The sequence below is a fragment of the Dreissena polymorpha genome, chromosome 4 (genome assembly GCF_020536995.1).
Source record: "Dreissena polymorpha isolate Duluth1 chromosome 4, UMN_Dpol_1.0, whole genome shotgun sequence".
NCBI classification, from domain to species: domain Eukaryota; kingdom Metazoa; phylum Mollusca; class Bivalvia; order Myida; family Dreissenidae; genus Dreissena; species Dreissena polymorpha.
The window spans coordinates 70,863,382-70,881,969 of record NC_068358.1 but is presented as its reverse complement, the minus strand read 5'-3'; the positions used below and the strand labels follow the sequence as shown (position 1 = coordinate 70,881,969).

General features: G+C 34.7%; 1 protein-coding gene across 5 annotated transcripts in view; it reads right to left on the bottom strand.

The window, feature by feature from the left end:
- Positions 1-663: 663 nt before the first annotated feature.
- The window catches only part of LOC127876440 (sushi domain-containing protein 2-like), a 57,104-nt gene continuing 39,179 nt past the window's right edge, over positions 664-18,588 (bottom strand). For 2 of the 5 annotated variants that reach the window (XR_008047860.1, XR_008047858.1), the window contains exons 17-22: positions 17,485-17,632; positions 16,587-16,669; positions 9,594-9,779; positions 8,248-8,365; positions 1,170-1,325; positions 664-1,124 (exon numbers count right to left, since the gene is read on the bottom strand). Coding sequence is in view for 2 of the 5 variants with exons in the window: in XM_052421728.1 (XP_052277688.1) it covers positions 1,256-1,325; positions 8,248-8,365; positions 9,594-9,779; positions 16,587-16,669; positions 17,485-17,632 (605 nt within the window). In the remaining 3 variants the exon portion in view is untranslated. Of the gene's footprint in view, positions 1,326-4,105; positions 4,192-8,247; positions 8,366-9,593; positions 9,780-16,586; positions 16,670-17,484; positions 17,633-18,588 lie in introns of all 5 variants that reach the window. The other 3 variants (XR_008047859.1, XM_052421729.1, XM_052421728.1) reach the window with 3 other exon arrangements.

Genomic DNA, 18,588 nt, shown 5'->3' with positions numbered 1-18,588 from the left:
TGTCCTTTGTTAATTTTCTTGTGCATGCTATGATTCCATTTCAATTGAGGATACTTAGCTGAAACTTTATAAGTGTACAGAGAACATTTTGTTAAAGTCAGTAGTGCAACAATTTTAAATCTTCAGTGTCTTTGGAGATATTTCCCTTTGTATTTTTCTTGCACAGAGTGGCTGCCCAAATACAGAATGAAAATGTCTAGTGCATATCATAACTGAAAACCAATTACAAGAATTCAAACGATACGTCATATAGTGGTAAAAGTCTAAGAGGAAGTGCAGAGTATATTTATGTGGGGGAAACCAGAAAATTTAGGTTTTCATACATTTTCATTATTTATGATAAGAGTATTAAATTGATATATCAACTGTTCTTGCATAAACAAAACCATAAGTGTCGTACATGTTCCGAAATTTACTTAAGACATGTATTAAATTCTTGTTTACGCCTAAATTAAATGGATAAATCAATCAGGTGATGAATCTCTTTATTAATAGACTGATTGTTTTTTCATCAATTGAAAAGACTCAAGCTAGTTTGAAAAAGGACAGCATTTAAGGTTTTTTCCAGCAAAATATGTATTTTTGAGAAAATAAAAACTAAAACTTTCATCAAACTCCTCCATTTATGTCTAGCCCATATACAAGTACAAACAAAGTCACACATTTATTCTAGATTTATTTAAGGAAGGTACAAAAAAGCAATATAAACTACTGATACACAAACATACACTCTAGATCATCATTTTTCAGAGTAAAAAGTACATCATAAAACTTACAAAATGAAACACAACCATTCATATGCAAATAAAGACCATTACAAAAACTATAACAAGTAGGGCATGTTGGCCATCCATAACTGAATTGACTATGACATTTAATTATATACATGTATATAAAATTGTTCACATACAGTACATACTTAAAAAGTAAAATGCTTACAACAATGGAAACCAATGTAAACATGATAGGCAAGTCAACTTATCAACAGGCTGTGAAAAACAGTTATCTATTTATTTGTAATTGTATGTAAAAACAAAGTTTCTATTTTGATAAAGATGTCAGAAAACCTAGGAACATGAAAATAATTATCGCTGCCAATTTTGAGGGTTTCATAATACATTTACCTTTTAAACAATCATAATAATAATTGGGTTTCATAATACATTTACCTTTTAAACAATCATAATAATAATCAAAATGTAACAATCATAATTACAATCAATAATAACATGTGATGATGCACTTATTTTAATTGCTAAATAGTATCTTCCCCATCATGTTTTGTTGCTGTGCTGTAACCAGGCTCCTCTATTGATTTCCTGGGCCTAAAATACAAGGATTGTTGTTTTTTTATGTTGAAAAGTTGTTTAAATATTATTTTAGTTTAAATACCCTAGTTTTTGAAATCTTTAACTGCTCATTTCTGAGAGTCATTCTGCATTTTGATATACATATTGATTGTGGAATTTAAATAGTATTTGTTTAAATTACAAGTAATTTAATAATTTTCTAATAATAAATAGAGCTTTGTCACAGACACCCCCACATGCCGCATTGACACAGAATATTTTGCATGTTGTCTTCACAAAAATAGCGGACACCATGCTCAATGTTTAAATCGCACTAAGTGACCCCGTGACCTGGTTTTTGACCCTGCATGGCCCATGTGCGAACTTGACTTACACATTATCTAGATACAACTTCTGACCAAGTGTGGTGAAGATCGGATGAAAACTACTTGAATTAGAGAGCAGACACCATGCCGAATGTGTAAAACGTACTAAGTGACCCAGTGACCTAGTTTTTGACCCGGCATGACCCATATTCAAACTTGACCTCTACACATCATCTAGATACAACTTCTGAGCAATTTTGGTGAAGATCAGATGAAAACTACTCGAATTAAAGAGCAGATACCTTGCTCAATGTTTTAAACGCACTAAGTGACCCCGTGACCTTGTTTTTGACCTGCCATGACCCATGTTGGAACTTGGCCTAGATATCATCTAGATACAACTTCTGACCAAGTTTGGTGAAGCTCTGATGAAAACTACTTGAATTAGAGAGCGGAAAACATACAGAATGTTCAAAACGTCTTAAGTGACCCCGTGACCTAGTTTTTGACCCGGCAAGGCCCATGTTCGAACTTGGCCTAGTCATCATCTATATACAACTTCTGACCAAGTTTGGTGAAGATCGGATGAAAACTACTTGAATAAGAGAGCGGACATGGACCGACCGACAGACCAACCGACAAGCTCACTCCTATATACCCCCTTAAACTTCGTTTAGTCGGGGTATAAAAGCAAGCAGTCTGTATTCACTCTAGAAATATGGATTTCCTTTGTGTCTTTCAAATTTCATCCTCGCAAAGTACATAGACTTTAAAACTACAAAAAAAAACCACAATCTTTTTGAACGTCTAAATTGTCACCATATCTTTAATAAGACTCCCCTGTCTTACAACACCTAATATCAACTAAATGTATGTTTATGGGAATACATGCATATACATGGTAGAAAAAGCAGGAGTATTAATTAAGGAGAGCTGAATACTGGTTGATACCCTGTGGGACATAAAACAATGCCATCTAACTTAAACCAATCATATCTGAAAAACACTAACATATTTAAGCTTGACAACAATTTCGCTATAATTGTTTACCTTATCACAAATGACACTCTTGAATTATGTCTTATATTTATCCCAGGTTTGTTCATAAATGTTTTTTGCGACATAAATAAAAGCATACCAGTACATTTGTATATGAGTGGCATATTCTACAAATTCAGATTTTGGTATTATGCTTATGATTTTGCCAACATAACACTACATTTTTATATGAGTGGTATATCCCATAATCTGCAAATTCTGATTCTGGTATATGAATACTAATGATTTTGCCATATAGATACTTTTAAATCAATATATTCATGCATAAAGGTCAATGCCTGATTAATGTTATTAAAGCTTTACATGATCCATACATGAGGTTCCAGTCTTCAAACTAGCTAAACACTTTTTTCATAATTTATTTCATTGAATGTAAGAAGCAAATGATTTCATAATGTAACATTAATGCTTTAGCCTCAATTAATGAGCAAGAATGCATTTATGTTTTGTGATAATAAATTGAATAGTGCAAATGTAATGGAAGGTTTATTAAATAAATAATTACCCTGATATAATGTTGAAAAATGTTTTGTAATGGTTAAAGATCATATATTGTGATACTTAACAAATTAGAATTAAAAAAAAACTTTTCTACAACACAAACATCAATTAACTATAAAAATAGCAAGTACAACAATAAAAAAATATATCTAAAATATGTTTGTTCATTGCAAACATTCATATTCTTTCTGGAATGTCCTTAATTCCTTTAAAGCAGTTTCTTTGTATCACATTGTAATCAAACACTTTGAAGTAAATTGTTCTCAAGCTCTCTTATTTTTCATTAATGTAATTCCAATGCTATAATATATTGGACATAATTATAACAAGAGCTTTCACCATAGGATGACTTATGCCCCCTATATGCTTGATAGAAGTTATGAGCTTTTTTCAAAACCTAAATGCAGATTTCGAAACCTAAACGCGGACACTAAGTTCAAGGTCAAGGTCACAGGGGTCAAAGTTCGGAATGTATGGAATGAAAGGCCTTGTCCATATACACATGCATGCCAAATATGAAATTGCTATCTGAAGGGACAAAGAAGTTATGAGCATTTTTTGAAACCTAAATGCAAAGTGTGACGGACAAATGGATGGACGGACAGTCCGATCACTATATGCCCTCCTTCTAGGACATAATAATAAGAAAAGGTTTAATAAAAAAAAGCATTTTTCTTGATTTTAATCTTTGCAGGAAAAATCTAACGTCCTACCTTAGCACCATTCAGGTGTCTGTAATTATTAGCATATTTTAAATGCTATTCTAGTACAACACTTTTTTTTCAAATTATCTTTGAAACATTAACATTGCTTCAGTATTTAATGCATAATGATTATCCATAAAAAACACACAATAATTTTAATAGGTTTGTCTTATAAAAAGATTGTTAGAAAACTGAATCTGCTTAAAATAATTCCATCATATTTTACTTTGGTATTTCTTCAAATTCTACACAGAGGATTTCATGGTTTGACTTTCTTCGACATAATGTGCTTCCCCTGACCGCTTCCACTTTCTACAATAAAAATGACAGACATGGCATTTTCTAAAAGCTTTCCACATGCAGATACCACTTCTGGCTCAGTCTACCCCTATAACCAGTTGTGTCAACATAGTCAACATGTGCAGCATGGTCAACAAGAACTTAACCATTGTTAGTGTTGTGTTAACACTGCCAAATATTTAGTAAGTCCAAGTGCCAGAGTTATGTTGATATCCCCATTCATGCTTTAGTGAGTCTTACATGAACTTAACCGAAAAAAGACCAACTACATTAATGGTTTGGCAATTAATGATATTTTGTTGATTTTATGTTTACAACTCAATCTTTTCCTCATTAATACAATTAAGGACAGAGACAAAACAATAATTATTGTAAAATCCAATTAAAATCTATTAGAAATATTGTTTAACCAAAATCTGCAGTTCTACACAGTAATAATCAGTATTTTTCACAGGAAGAAAAACATAAGTAATTCACTGCTTGTAAAAGCCAGTTTGTGAAGGTGAAACATACAAGAATACATAGGACAGTAAGTTACACAACATAGACATGCCAGGTTAAGCAAATAAAATTCAAGTGCAGAACAAGGCGCTGTATTGGGCGGGTCTGTTGCATGATATCTTTGCAAGCAAACTAAGTCGTAAAAGTTCACATTCTTGGATTGGCTCAGTAAAGCAAGCATGGCATTGACTAGATATAATAATTAAAGTTAAAGTCTGATTTTTAACTGGATTTTATTTTAAACAATGATAATATCAAACAAGAGTTCCGCGGTCGGAGATGACCGCATTGAAGCCGGATTTTTGATTTAAATGACAGGAAAGTACCTTTCGTGTTTTTGTCAATGCAATACTTAAATTACTGAAATATTGTTCAAAGGTCAAAATGAAATGTAAGTACTTTTCAAGGCATGAGCAAACCTTGTGTTATGTTTTGAATGCATGCATATACATGAACAACAATAACATTTAAGGTCACAAATATGAACTTGAATTGACAATTAGGAAAGTTTCATCTCAATTTTTTATTAGCAAATTAGTAACATATTGTTTGAAGTTTCCATCAATTTCATTATCAAATGTAAGAAAATAAACTTAGATGAAATAATACTATTTATTGTTTTGCTTTCACATACCTACACAGAAATCCAGACAGCCTTATGATCACTCCAAAAGTGATCATCAAGTTTGAAGACTCTAGGTCTAAGCATACCAAAGTATTAACAACTTTAACATATTTACATCCAAGGTCACAGTGACCTCGACCTTCAAATGAATGACCTTGAAATGACCAGTGGTCATCTAAGTGTGCTTGCAAACCTTTACGTCAAGTTTGAGATTCTAGGTCCAAGCATACCAAAGTTACAACAATTTTAACATTTTAACATTTAAGTTCACAGTGACCTTGACCTTCAAATGAATGACATTGAAATGAATGACCTTGAAATGACCAGTGGTCATCTAAGTGTGCTTGCAAACCTTTACGTCAAGTTTGAGATTCTAGGTCCAAGCATACCAAAGTTATAACAATTTTAACATTTTAACATTGAAGGTCACAGTGACCTTGACCTTCAAATGAATGACATTGAAATGAGCAGTGGTGATCTTCTAGTACTTGCCAACCTTTATGTCAAGTTTGAAGACTCTAGGTACAAGCATACCAAAGTTATAACATGGAATAAGAACTTTAACATTTTTACCTACCAAAGTTATAAGAACTTTAACATTTTTACATTCAAGGTCACAGTGACCTTGACCTTAGAATGAATGACCTTGAAATGACCAGTGGTCATCTAAGTGTGCTTGCAAACCTTCATGTCAAGTTTGAAGACTCTATGTCCAAGCATACCAAAGTTATAACAATTTTAACATTTTAACATTTAAGGTCACAGTGACCTTGACCTTCAAATGAATGACATTGAAATGACCAGTGGTCATCTTCTAGTACTGGCCAATCTTTATTTCAAGTTTGAAGACTCTAGGTACAAGCATACCAAAGTTATAACATGAAATAAGAACTTTAACATTTTTACATTCAAGGTCACAGTGACCTTGACCTTCAAATGAATGACCTTGAAATGTCCAGTGGTTACTTACTAGTTCTGGCCAACCTTCATGTCAAGTTTCAAGACTCTAGGTCCAAGCATACCAAAGTTATAACAACTTTAACATTTTTACATTCAAGGTCACAGTGACCTTGACCTTCAAATGAATGACCTTGAAATGTCCAGTGGTTACTTACTAGTTCTGGCCAACCTTCATGTCAAGTTTCAAGACTCTAGGTCCAAGCATACCAAAGTTATAACAACTTTAACATTTTTATATTGAAGGTCACAGTGACCTTCACCTTCAAATGAATGACCTTGAAATGACCAGTGGTCATCTGTTAATCCTGGCCAACCTTCATGTCAAGTTTGAAGACTCTAGGTCCAAGCATACCAAAGTTATACCATGAAATAAGAACTTTAACATTTTTACATTCAAGGTCACAGTGACCTTGACCTTCAAATGAATGACCTTGAAATGACCAGTGGTTACTAACTAGTTATGGCCAACCTTCATGTCAAGTTTCAAGACTCTAGGTCCAAGCATACCAAAGTTATAACAACTTTAACATTTTTTATATTGAAGGTCACAGTGACCTTGACCTTCAAATGAATGACCTTGAAATGACCAGTGGTCATCTGTTAATCCTGGCCAACCTTCATGTCAAGTTTGAAGACTCTAGGTCCAAGCATACCAAAGTTATACCATGAAATAAGAACTTTAACATTTTCGAGCACGCCGCCACCCCGCCCGCCCGCCCGCCCCCCCGCCCGCCCGACAACATCAATCTATAAGCCGAGATTTTTTCGAAAAAAATCCGGCTAAAAACATCACATCAAATGATTTGGTAAACTACTTAATCAAAACATGAGCATTAAATTTGATTTTTTTTAAGACCCAAAATAAACTACGCCCTTGAAAGAATTTCTCCCACCACTGACAGTCACCAAAATATTGTAATTCTCCTCTGATGCTACATCATGTGATTATAATAATTATTGAGTCTTGTATTTATTGTAGACTAAATAATGAAAAGTTGATTGCAATTCCCTTACTGGATGATGAATTTCTATAATACAAACTGATAACAATAAACAATGCTTCCTGAATAAGTGAAAAATGGTTGATATGAAGTAAATTAGATGATTTAAATTTCTTGTAAAAAGTGTAATTTAATTTGTACCAATATTTTATATTTTGCAGTTAGGTTTCATCACAGTTAACACACTTGTTCACCTTCATGATCTACTGATATGCTTATCCTTGCCTTAGCACAACTAAAACTAAGAGTGAACTGATGATAATGAGGTAGGAAACATGCACAGTTCCCCTTTCTTGACTGTCCATAGGTATCAAAACTAAACAGATATCAAGGGTTGTATTTGCTTCATAATCATTCAGCATTACCATTCAATTCTGTTCAAGAAGTATAGTATAGGTACTGAAAGATTTAACTCTTTCAGTGAGGGAACCGAATTTAGAAGGCCTTTGCAAACAGTTTGGATCCAGATGAGACGCCACAAAACGTGGCGTCTCATCTGGATCCAAACTGTTTGCTACTCTGATAGTATTCTTTGAAAAAAAATCGAAGAAAATGCTAATTTTAGAAATTCTGCAGACGACATTTTAGCAGACGACAAATTTCCCAGCATGCAAAGGGTTAACTTAGTACTAATAGTTACCAAATAAACATCGCATGATTGATGAAATATCCAAATTAAGTCAAACCACTCTTATACAAAGGGGTCAAGAGACTTAATTTCTATTTTATTTGGAGATGTTTAACATCATTTCATGCAAATGATGGCACCAAAGTCAAGAACACATTGTAATTAAGGTTCTTGAATTCAAAATTCACTGTGACTCCATCACACATCAAGTTTACTCCTCAATTCTGTTTTCTTTGCATAAGGTATACAGATTGAGTTTTGTAATCATCGAGTAAGTCCAGCAATAGAATTGGGTATTAATGCAAATACAACCCTTACCTGTCGCTCTTTAATCTATCCCACTTGACACTTACTGCTGTCTCCTCTTGCGCACTGCCAGACAGGCCACTATGACGGCTATTGCAACCACGACAACCACCGCAACTACCACGCCAACAATCAGGCCAACGCCAGCGTCTTCAGCATCATCAACTGTGGAACAAGAGGAAAAATGGATTCATCAAAATGATAGAAAGATAGGAAAAGCAAATGATAGCAGAATTCTAATAGTGCCTGAGTGTAACATTCAAGTATGTTATGTGCATATTGTGAAATTTAGAATGTAACAAGAGATGTGTTTGTCAGTAACACAATGCTCCCTTCTGCGCTGCTTTGAAGCCATATATTTGACTTTTGACCTTGAAGGATAACCTTGACCTTTCATCACTAAAAATGTGCAGTTCCATGAGATACACATGCATGCCAAACATCAAGTTGCAATCTGAAGCGACATAGAAGTTATGAGCATTTTTCGAAACCTAAATGTGAAACCTAAATGCAAAGTGTGACGTAAAGACAGACAGACGGACGGACTCACTATATGCCCTCCTGTGAGGGCATAAAAATATCTTTGTGAGATTTATCCTCATATATCTCAGTGTGCAGGTATACCTTTCTAAAATGTTAAAACTAATCCAAAATTAACTATTTTTAAAATTGAAAATATGCCTAACTAAGTTTAGCATAAAAAGTTCAGAATATTATATCCTTTTAACAAGCTAATATCTTTAAATAATTTTTGCAGTCATTTTCTTTGATTAATAAAGTATATGTAGAAATACATTTAGGACAAAATGTCGCATTAAAGTATAAATACTCAGAGTAATATTAAAGGGACCTTTTCACGTTTTGGTATAAATTGACAAAATTAAACAAAATGTTTCAGATTCGCAAGTTTTTGTTCTAGTTATAATATTTAAGAGGAAACAGTAATACTGAATATTTACCATGCTCTAAAATAACCATTATATGCATGTTTTGACGATTTAATAACCTGAAAATTATAAAGGGTTGCAAAGCGAAACAATTGAATAATTTGGAGATTTCTGTTGTTTTCGTAATATTTTGTGATACTAAGAGGATTGATGATATAAAGTATAAAACACATCACTTATTGTATGAGCCTGGATGGCCAAGTGGTCTAAGCGTTAGATATTTATACTCCAAGGATCAGTGGTTAGAGCCCAGTTGAGGGTTACTTTTTGTTCTTTTTAAATTTTATTCTTGTTTTTTTTTAAATGGAGCTCTTTAGATCCAATGTTTACATTTATCAATATAAAGCATAACAAACTTCAATACATGCAAAAATCTGTGAAAAGGTCCTTTTAACAATAATTTGAATGACAATTTGAAGAAGAAGGTAAAGATGCCAACAACCTACCGTGACAGACCGCATCTACAGCTGGGGACCATGCCTGGGTCTCATTGGAGGTTTCTACACATGTGTAAATAGCCGTTCCCTGCAGCTTACCAACTCTGCAGTCGATTATCTCTGTCGTGGTTCCCAGCTTGTAATCATAGTTTGTCTTCTTGGACCGAGGCACGTCAAGTATGCCACATGACCTCACTGCAGGTAGTAAAGCAAAAGATGTCAAGAACAGAACAAAATTTAACAAGAGCTGTCCCAAGATGTCTGCTCGACCACACTCCTAGTTTGATAGCATTTCATGTACCTTTTATATATCTCCTTATATAATTACCACAGGGAAATATTTGAAACCGAAAATCTGTGGTTGTAAGAAGGTATATGTTAACTAAAGATGAAGATTTATAAAATTGAAACAACAAATTTGACTATGATTTACTAATTAGATTTTTTGTTTTTAGCTCACCTGATTGCTCAGGTGAGCTTTTGTGACCGGTCTTTGTCCGTCGTATGTCCGTCCGTCAGTTAACATTTGTTCGTAAACACTCTAGAGGCCACATATATTGTCCGATCTTCATGAAACTTAGTCAGAAGCTTTGTCCCAATCAAATCTCGGTCAAGTTTGAAACTGGGTCATGCCGGGTCAAAAACTAGGTCACTAGGTCAAAAATGAAAAAACTTGTAAACACTGTAGAAGTCACATTTCATGCCCAATCTTCATGTAACATTGTCAAAATGTTTGTCTTAATGATATGTTGGTTGAGTTCAAAAGTGGTTCTGGTCCATTAAAAACATGGCTGCCAGTGGGCGGGGCAGTTTTCCTTATTTGACTATAAAGAAACCTTGTAAACACTCTTGAAGTCACAATTTTTGCCCAATCATCATGAAAGTTGGTCAAAACATTAGTTTTATTGATTTCTTGGACAAGTTCGAAAATGGTCCAGATCAGTGAAAAAACATGGCCCCCAGTGGGTGGGGCATTTTTCTCTATATGTATATAGTGAAAACATGTGCTCACTCTAGAAGTCACATTTTTGGCCCAATGTTCATGAAATTTGGTCAGATTATTTGTTTCCTCTTTCCTAGATACGCGAGTTAAGTTTGAAAATGGTTCCGGTCTGTTGAAAAACATGGTAGCCAGGGGGACGTGGCAGTTTTCCTAATATTTATATAGTAAAAAGGCTTGCAAACAATCATGAATTAAGGTCATGTAACATGTGAGACAACTCTTCTAAATATTGCCTTTAAGTTTACAGTAGTTACTCCCCTTTGATTATTAATGTTTTCATAAAAATACAGTATACCATAGCGGTGTTTCATTTATGTGTTAATTTTTATTCGAGGTTGGATGTTTTTATGCCCCCTTTCAAAGAAAAGGTGGCATATAGTGATCGGACTGTCCGTCTGTCTGTCTGTCTGTCCGTCTTTCCGTCACACTTTTCATTTAGGTTTCAAAAATGCTCATAACTTCTATGTCCCTTGAGATATAACCTTCATATTTGGTATGCATGTGTATATGGAAAAGGCCTTTCCATATGCGCACAATTTTTAACCCCTGTGACCTTGACCTTGAACTTAGGGTTCGCGTTTAGGTTTCGAAATCTGTGTTTAGGTTTCCAAAAATGCTCATAACTTCTATGTACCTTGAGATATAACCTTCATATTTGGTATGCATGTGTATATGGACAAGGCCTTTCCATAAGCACACAATTTTTTACCCCTGTGATCTTGACGTTAGCTTAGGTTCCATGTTTTGGTTTCGAAATCTGTGTTTAGGTTTCAAAAAATGCTCATAACTTCTATGTCCCTTGAGATATAACCTTCATATTTGGTATGCATGTGTATATGGACAAGGCCTTTCCATACACACACAATTTTTTACCCCTGTGACCTTGACCTTGAACTAAGGGTCCGCATTAAGGTTTCGAAATCTGCGTTTAGGTTTCGAAAAATGCTCATAACTTCTACGTCCCTTGAGATATAACCTTCATATTTGGTATGCATGTGTATATGGACAAGGCCTTTCCATACGCATACAATTTTTTACCCCTGTGACCTTTACCTTGAAGTTAGGGTCCGCATTTAGGTTTCAAAATCTGCATTTAGGTTTCGAAAAATGCTATAACTTCTATCAAAGCGTTTATAGGGGGCATATGTCATCCTATGGTGACAGCTCTTGTTTTTAGCTTTTGTGACTGGTCTTTGTCCGTCGTCCGTCAGTCCACATTTGTTCATAAACACTCTAAAGGCCACATTTATTGTCCCATCTTCATGAAACATGGTAAGAAGATTTGTCCCAATGATATCTTGATCGAGTTTGAAACTGGGTCATGCTGGGTCAAAAACTAGGTCACTAGGTCAAAAAAAAAGAAAAAACTTGTTAACACTGTAGAAGTCACATTTAATGCTCAATATTCATGTAACTTTGTCTATATGTCTTTCTTAATGATATGTTGGTTGAGTTCAAAAGTGGTTACGGTCCATTGAAAAACCTCCTTATATGGCTATAGAGAAACCTTGTAAACACTATAGAAGTCACAATTTTTGCCCAATCATCATGAGAGTTAATCAATACATTGGTTTTATTGATATGTCGGACGAGTTCGAAAATGGTCCAGATCAGTGAAAAAACATGGCCGCCAAGGGGCGGGGCATTTTTCTCTAAATGTATATAGTGAAAACATGTGAACACTCTAGAAGTCACATTTTTTGCCCAATTTTCATGAAATTTGGTCAGAACATTTGTTTCCTTGATACAAGAGTTGAGTTGAAAAATGGTTCCGGTCAGTTGAATAACATGGCTGCCAGGGGGGGGGGGAGTTTTCTTATATTTATATAGTAAAAAAAAGCTTGTGAACACACTAGAAGTCACATTTTTTGCCCAATCATCATGAAACTTGGTGAATAGATTTGTTTTATGTACAGTCAAAACTGACCTAACGGCCACCTGAATTAACCGATCACCTGCAGACAACGGTCAGTCTGGAATCCCCCGACGAAAAACACTCTATATTACACCTGAATTTAACTGCCACCTGTCCATAACGGCCAACGGCCACTATATTCAACTCCAAAATTCAAATTTGAACTGAAATCAACGGTCACGCGTCAATCGTCTCGAGTCGCGAAAATTTAAAACACTGCACATCATTTGTCCGTCTATTTTGCGGTTAAAGCGTTTGATAGCGGTAATTGCCTTTGATATTATAAAAGCGGCCCGCTGCGTGTAAACAAATAATAAGGTGTTGAGAAGGTTTGTTTTCCCGGGATAATTGTGGGGGTTTCTTCAACAGAAAATATGTCAGAGTTTTTGACAGAGTTTAAAGTAATAATCGCTTATTAAATGACCTAATTAAATGACCGCTAGTTAGTACATTGTACTTACAATATTGAGTATTGATTTTAAAATAATATTTTCGGATCATTCTTTAAAAGAGCTTTCTAGCCTTCACAACACTTTTAAAAGCCATCGGAATAATAAATCACGGAATAACAATGAGTGGTGAACGTAAGTTCCTCACATTAGAGGAGCAAGTCAAGTGTTTGAAACTGTTTGAATCTGGAAAAAGTTTGCGTGTAATAGCAAGTGAGCTCTGTGTTGGATGTACGCAAGTGCAGAGTGTGCTTAAGCATAAGCGAGTAATTATATAGGAGTATGAATCGAATGCAAATGTGAGTTTGAAGCGTTGTATTTTGTATGAGGTTGTTGAATTAAAATGCTTTTTGTGTGATGTTTGCGTACGAATAAATTTTAACAAACTTTTTGCGTCTTTTTCTTATTAGAACAGTACAATATCACCGTACTGTCGGTTTATGAAACCAAATCAGCTTTTTAGACTTGTATGGACGTCGACGTCAACGGCACGTGAAAAGTTTTATTTATTGAATGATCAAGATGCATGAGTAAACAATTATACTAGCGTTGATAAAGTCATTGCTTTAGTTTAATAACAATATGAAATTAAATCAATCTATAAGATATTATTCTGTATTTTTCAATGTACGTAAATTCTGTTATTATGCTTAGTTAACGGCAATGAGCATTTGTTTAACACCGTATGCAAACGACTGGGTGGGGTAACGACGTAGCAATACTACCAACTGACAAACCATCTTAAAATTGTGATCCGAATTCAACGGTCACCTGTGGACAATGGTCACTTTGGTCATTTCCCTTGACTGACCGCTGAATTCAGGTTTGACTGTATATCACAGATGAGTTTGCAAATGGTCTCAATGGGTCAATAAACATGGCTGCCAGGGGAGTGGGGCAGTTTTCCTTATGTGACTATATAGAGAGAAACCTTGTGATAGAACACTATAGATGTCACATTTTTTGCCTTATCATTGTGAAACTTAGTCAATACATTGGTTTTATTGATTTCTTGGACAAGTTGGAAAATGGCTTAGATCGGTGAATAACATTTTAGCTCACCTGATTGCTCAGGTGAGGTTTTAGGATTGGTCTTTGTCCGCTGTCAGTCCATCCACATTTGGTTTGTTAACACTAGCATTCACATTTCTCAAGCATTCTTTATCAAAGTTGCTGAAAGATCTCAGTCAAGTTTGATGATGAGCAAAATCACATAATTAATTCCATAATTATTGCCCTTAGATTGTCAAAATTTTCATTATATTATACAAAATCCTTGTAAGCAAAGTTTGATGTTTGGTAAGGGGGGTCAACTCAAAATATAGGTCACCATTTCAAATCTTACAAAAACAAAAATACTCCCTACGCCAGAGTTTTGGTTCAATAATGATAAAACTTGACCAGGATGTTTGTCTTGTCAATATCTAGGTTATGTTTGACATTAGGTAAAGATTGAATGAACAGACTCCTCTCAGGTGAGCGAACTAGGGCCATCTTGGCCCTCTTGTTTATAGTTATGGGCTTTCGTCTGTCAACTTGCATAATGATCTTCAAAACATGTGTGAATATAAGTAATAATTACAGAGATATGTAGTTGTTTCACGCAAACCTTTACCTTCACTTCATATTTCATGCAAACCTTAACCTGACTTTCATAAGTACAACAGGGGGCATAATCCTGCGAAAATAGACTGATCACAGTTTAAGTCTTTTAGTGCTGGAACCGAATTTTAAAGGCCTTTGCAAACAGTTTGGATTCAGATGAGACGCCACAGAACGTGGCGTCGCATCAGGATCCAAACTGTTTGCTATTCTGATAGTATTCTTTGAAAAAAATTGAAGAAAATGCTAATTTAAGAAATTCAGCAGCACATTTTAGCAGACGATAAATTTCCCAGCATGCAAAGGGTTAAGTCTTGTTATTTGAATGTTCATGAGGACCCCGAACACATATAAAAATTGTTAATTCAATATCTGTTCTACATACTAAGTATATAGATATGGCATAGTAGCACACTAATGTTCACAAGAATTGTGTACGTACAAAAAGAGCCATAATTCTGCTATATTGCAGGTCAGAGTTATGGAACTTGGTCTGAGACCTCAAGCAATCACCCGAACTCATGTATGAAATAACATACTAATACCTGTAGAATAAACAGTGTTAATGGAGATTGTAAGCTTACGCAGTCAAAGATGCTGACATTTTGGTGAGAACTATAGCTTAGATTAATTGGTGAGTAATCAATACCAAAATAATAAATATCTTTTTCATAGTCTATTGACATTATACCTAACAAAACAATTTTGTTCTTCCATACTCATTAGGTAACAGCAAAATCATAGTTCCAATTATTTGTTTGAGTGTGCAGTACCTTTGAAAAAAGTCTAAAAGCATGAACAACATCAATTAATTGTAAAAAATATCATTTTAAAGACTGTTAGATTGTAACATAATGTCAGCTTAATGTCTTCAAATATGTGTACCAAACTCAACAGAGTTGAATTTAATAGGCATCTGGACCACAAACAACAGCTTTTTAAAGGCAAAAACTTACTATTATGTAATATTATACACATACATTAAATGATTGAAGACATTATATTAAGGATGATTACCTACACAGTATCGTGCCTTTGCCAATATTCATCCATACATGGTTAGCCTTTGTTAATATTGCAAGTAGAAAATAACAAGAAATATCTTTTTAAAAGATATACAGCGTTGATTGTGGTTGGAGTTTATGAAAGGTAAAGAGTTCAATGAATGAGATCAAGGATAGCGAATGTCTTTTTCAGTGCAGTTCTTAGCTGCATCACACGCTGTACGGGATGTTACGCGGAGTTTTTGCGGCTTATTTTACATTATTACATATTGCTGGTCATAAACCTATAGATACAAAACAGAAAACCAAAAGAATAATGGAAGTGAAATTAAAACATATGAGTCAACCGGCCACACGCGAAGTATCTGTACATATTTTAAATATTTATACGCCCGTTCTTCGAACAAACCTGTTTTAGTGGTTTGTCGGGCATTGCTATTTGATTCGAGTATTAACAGTATCAAGAATCATTGCGCTCATGCTTAATACATTAGTCAATATGGTGGAATATTTCTTGTTAAATTAATTAAAAATTATATTTCACATGGTATTGTAGTATTGTAAAGAAAATTCCAGTTCACCTAGTTCACGCTATAGTGTCTTTATTATATAACGATTATTTAACTGGCCGCGAACTCCGGTCAGCACATAAGGTAGTCGTGAAGACGCAGCGATGACCTGTATATAAACTCTGACATTCACACACACTAACCGCGAACTGACGAAGGTGTAGAATCTACGCACAAATTGTATTGATGTGAAGAGTTGAGTGTAAAACTGTTCTATCTATTATGCCTTTTCATAAGAGATAAAATTGTTTCATGCTGAACATGCAGTAAAATAGTGTTAAAAAGACGCTGCCATGTTTCCAATATTCTGGTGGTATTCTCAAATCAGCCAATGGACTAAAAGAAGTGTATTAATTCGTGGGTAGCCACGGGCATTTTTATGAATGTAACCTAAAGGTCACCTAAGGTCAAAAGTGACGTTAAACAGCTACGCCAAAAAACCAAAAAACATTTGGCTTACCTGGTTGCAAGTTGTTGTGCAGGGCAGCATATCGTTCTGCTGCTTGAATGCTGCTCCTGGCTATAGCCTCGGATCCAGTGTGCCTGCCAAGGTCAAGGTCAAAGATGTGTTCACATAGAAAAACTGTACTTAGTTGTTCACAAATAATGGCAAGGTCAAAGATTAACCATCATTATTTGTTTCGTTAGTTGTTTCCAGCAAGAGGTCTATGGTCTAAAGTATGATTTTGATTACTATGCTTGTTTCACAATTTCTTAGCTGCTTAGAATTATAAAATAATAAAGTATATAAAGAACAAGATGTGTTTGTGAAACACTATGCCCCCCATATATCTGACCTTTGACCTTGAAGGATGACCTTGACCTTTCACCACTTAAAATGTACAGCTCCATGAGATACACATGCATGCCAAATATCAAGTTGCTATCTTCAATATTGCAAAAGTTATGGCCAATGTGAAAGTTTGACACAAACAAACCAATAAACAGACAGGGCAAAAACAATATGTCCCCCAGTATAGGAACAAATACATGTTTTGGACAATCTGGGACAATATGGGACGTAAAGAAATTAGAATGTATGCCTGTGGATATTATTAATATTAAAATAAAAAAAGAACTTTAGCCAAACAAAATTTCCTTGAGACCATTTTAGCCTTGCTCTGGGAAAACAGGGCTTAATGCATGTGTGCAGTCAGCACAGGCTAATCAGGTATGACACTTTCCGCGTGTATGGTCTTATTCGTGTGATGTAAGTCTTTTCTTAGCAAACATCCAGTTAAGACGAGTGTTGTCTCTGATTTACCTTTGCACACTTTACAGCTTAATCTGGGATGACACTTGAAGCACATTTATTTAACCCTGATTTCCCAACATGCCACTCATTTTAATTCCAGTACCTGTAGTCATATATGCACTCCTGGTTCTGTTTGCAGAAGTTTGGAGTGTCATCTTTCAGAGGGGCTGGCTCAACATTGACTGGTCCCAGCAGGGAGTGGTTGGCAGGCAAGAGGGTCTGGAACAGGCTACCATTGTCCTGCACAGCCCCTTGAAGAATAGAACATACATGCTTGTAAATGAAGGGTGTTGGTGTGTTACAAAATATGTCCAGGGCTTATTGAAGACTAATCTTCAAAGTCATTTCTTACATATGTTTATTTCAGATTAAAATAAAAAATATTTCATTTGTTAATAAAATTATAACAAACAATAAATGTATGTTAGGTAATTTTTGGCCGGTTGGCCTAATAACATTTTTAAGTGTTATATATTTTGCACTGATTTATACAGAGTGTTATAGTTTAAGAATATAAAGGAGATTTGTTGGTTTTTGTAAATCATCAATTTTGAGTGATGAGAGGAAATGGACCACTTGCAAAAAAAAAGTATTTTTTTCTATGATTATGAGATGATAAAAAATCAATTATTTATCTAAAGACACAAATGTTACCAGTATCCGTTTCCACTATTGGTTGACATATAAAAGGGCTCAATCTAAATAATTCAAACAGTAGATTACCAATTTTAAATCGATGATTTTTCCATCACAACCACAGAAAAGTGTACCAGTATAATGCATGTCCTGATTTAATAATTTCAACAAAAACAAGAGCTAGGCGGTCGGAGACAGATGCCCCCCAAATAGGGCCTTGACACAGGATTTTTTTTGCAACAATACTGATCATAAGACTTAATCTTATCATATTAGTGTGACTTAACCACTAAAATAAGTTTTTAGTTGACACAGAATTATTCACTTCTGTTAAATCATCATTATTAGTTAACGAGTTATTGGTCGCAAACGATTTCACTCTTAGTGTGACAGTGACCTTGACCTTTAATATAGTGACCCAAATTTCAAAAGGGGCCATCTACTGTCAAACACCAATGCACATGGGAAGTATCAAGCCAATTGGTCTCTGCATTAAAAAGTTATTGATTGGAAACAATTTTCATTCTTAGTGTGACAGTGACCTTGACCTGGTGACCCAAATGTCAATATG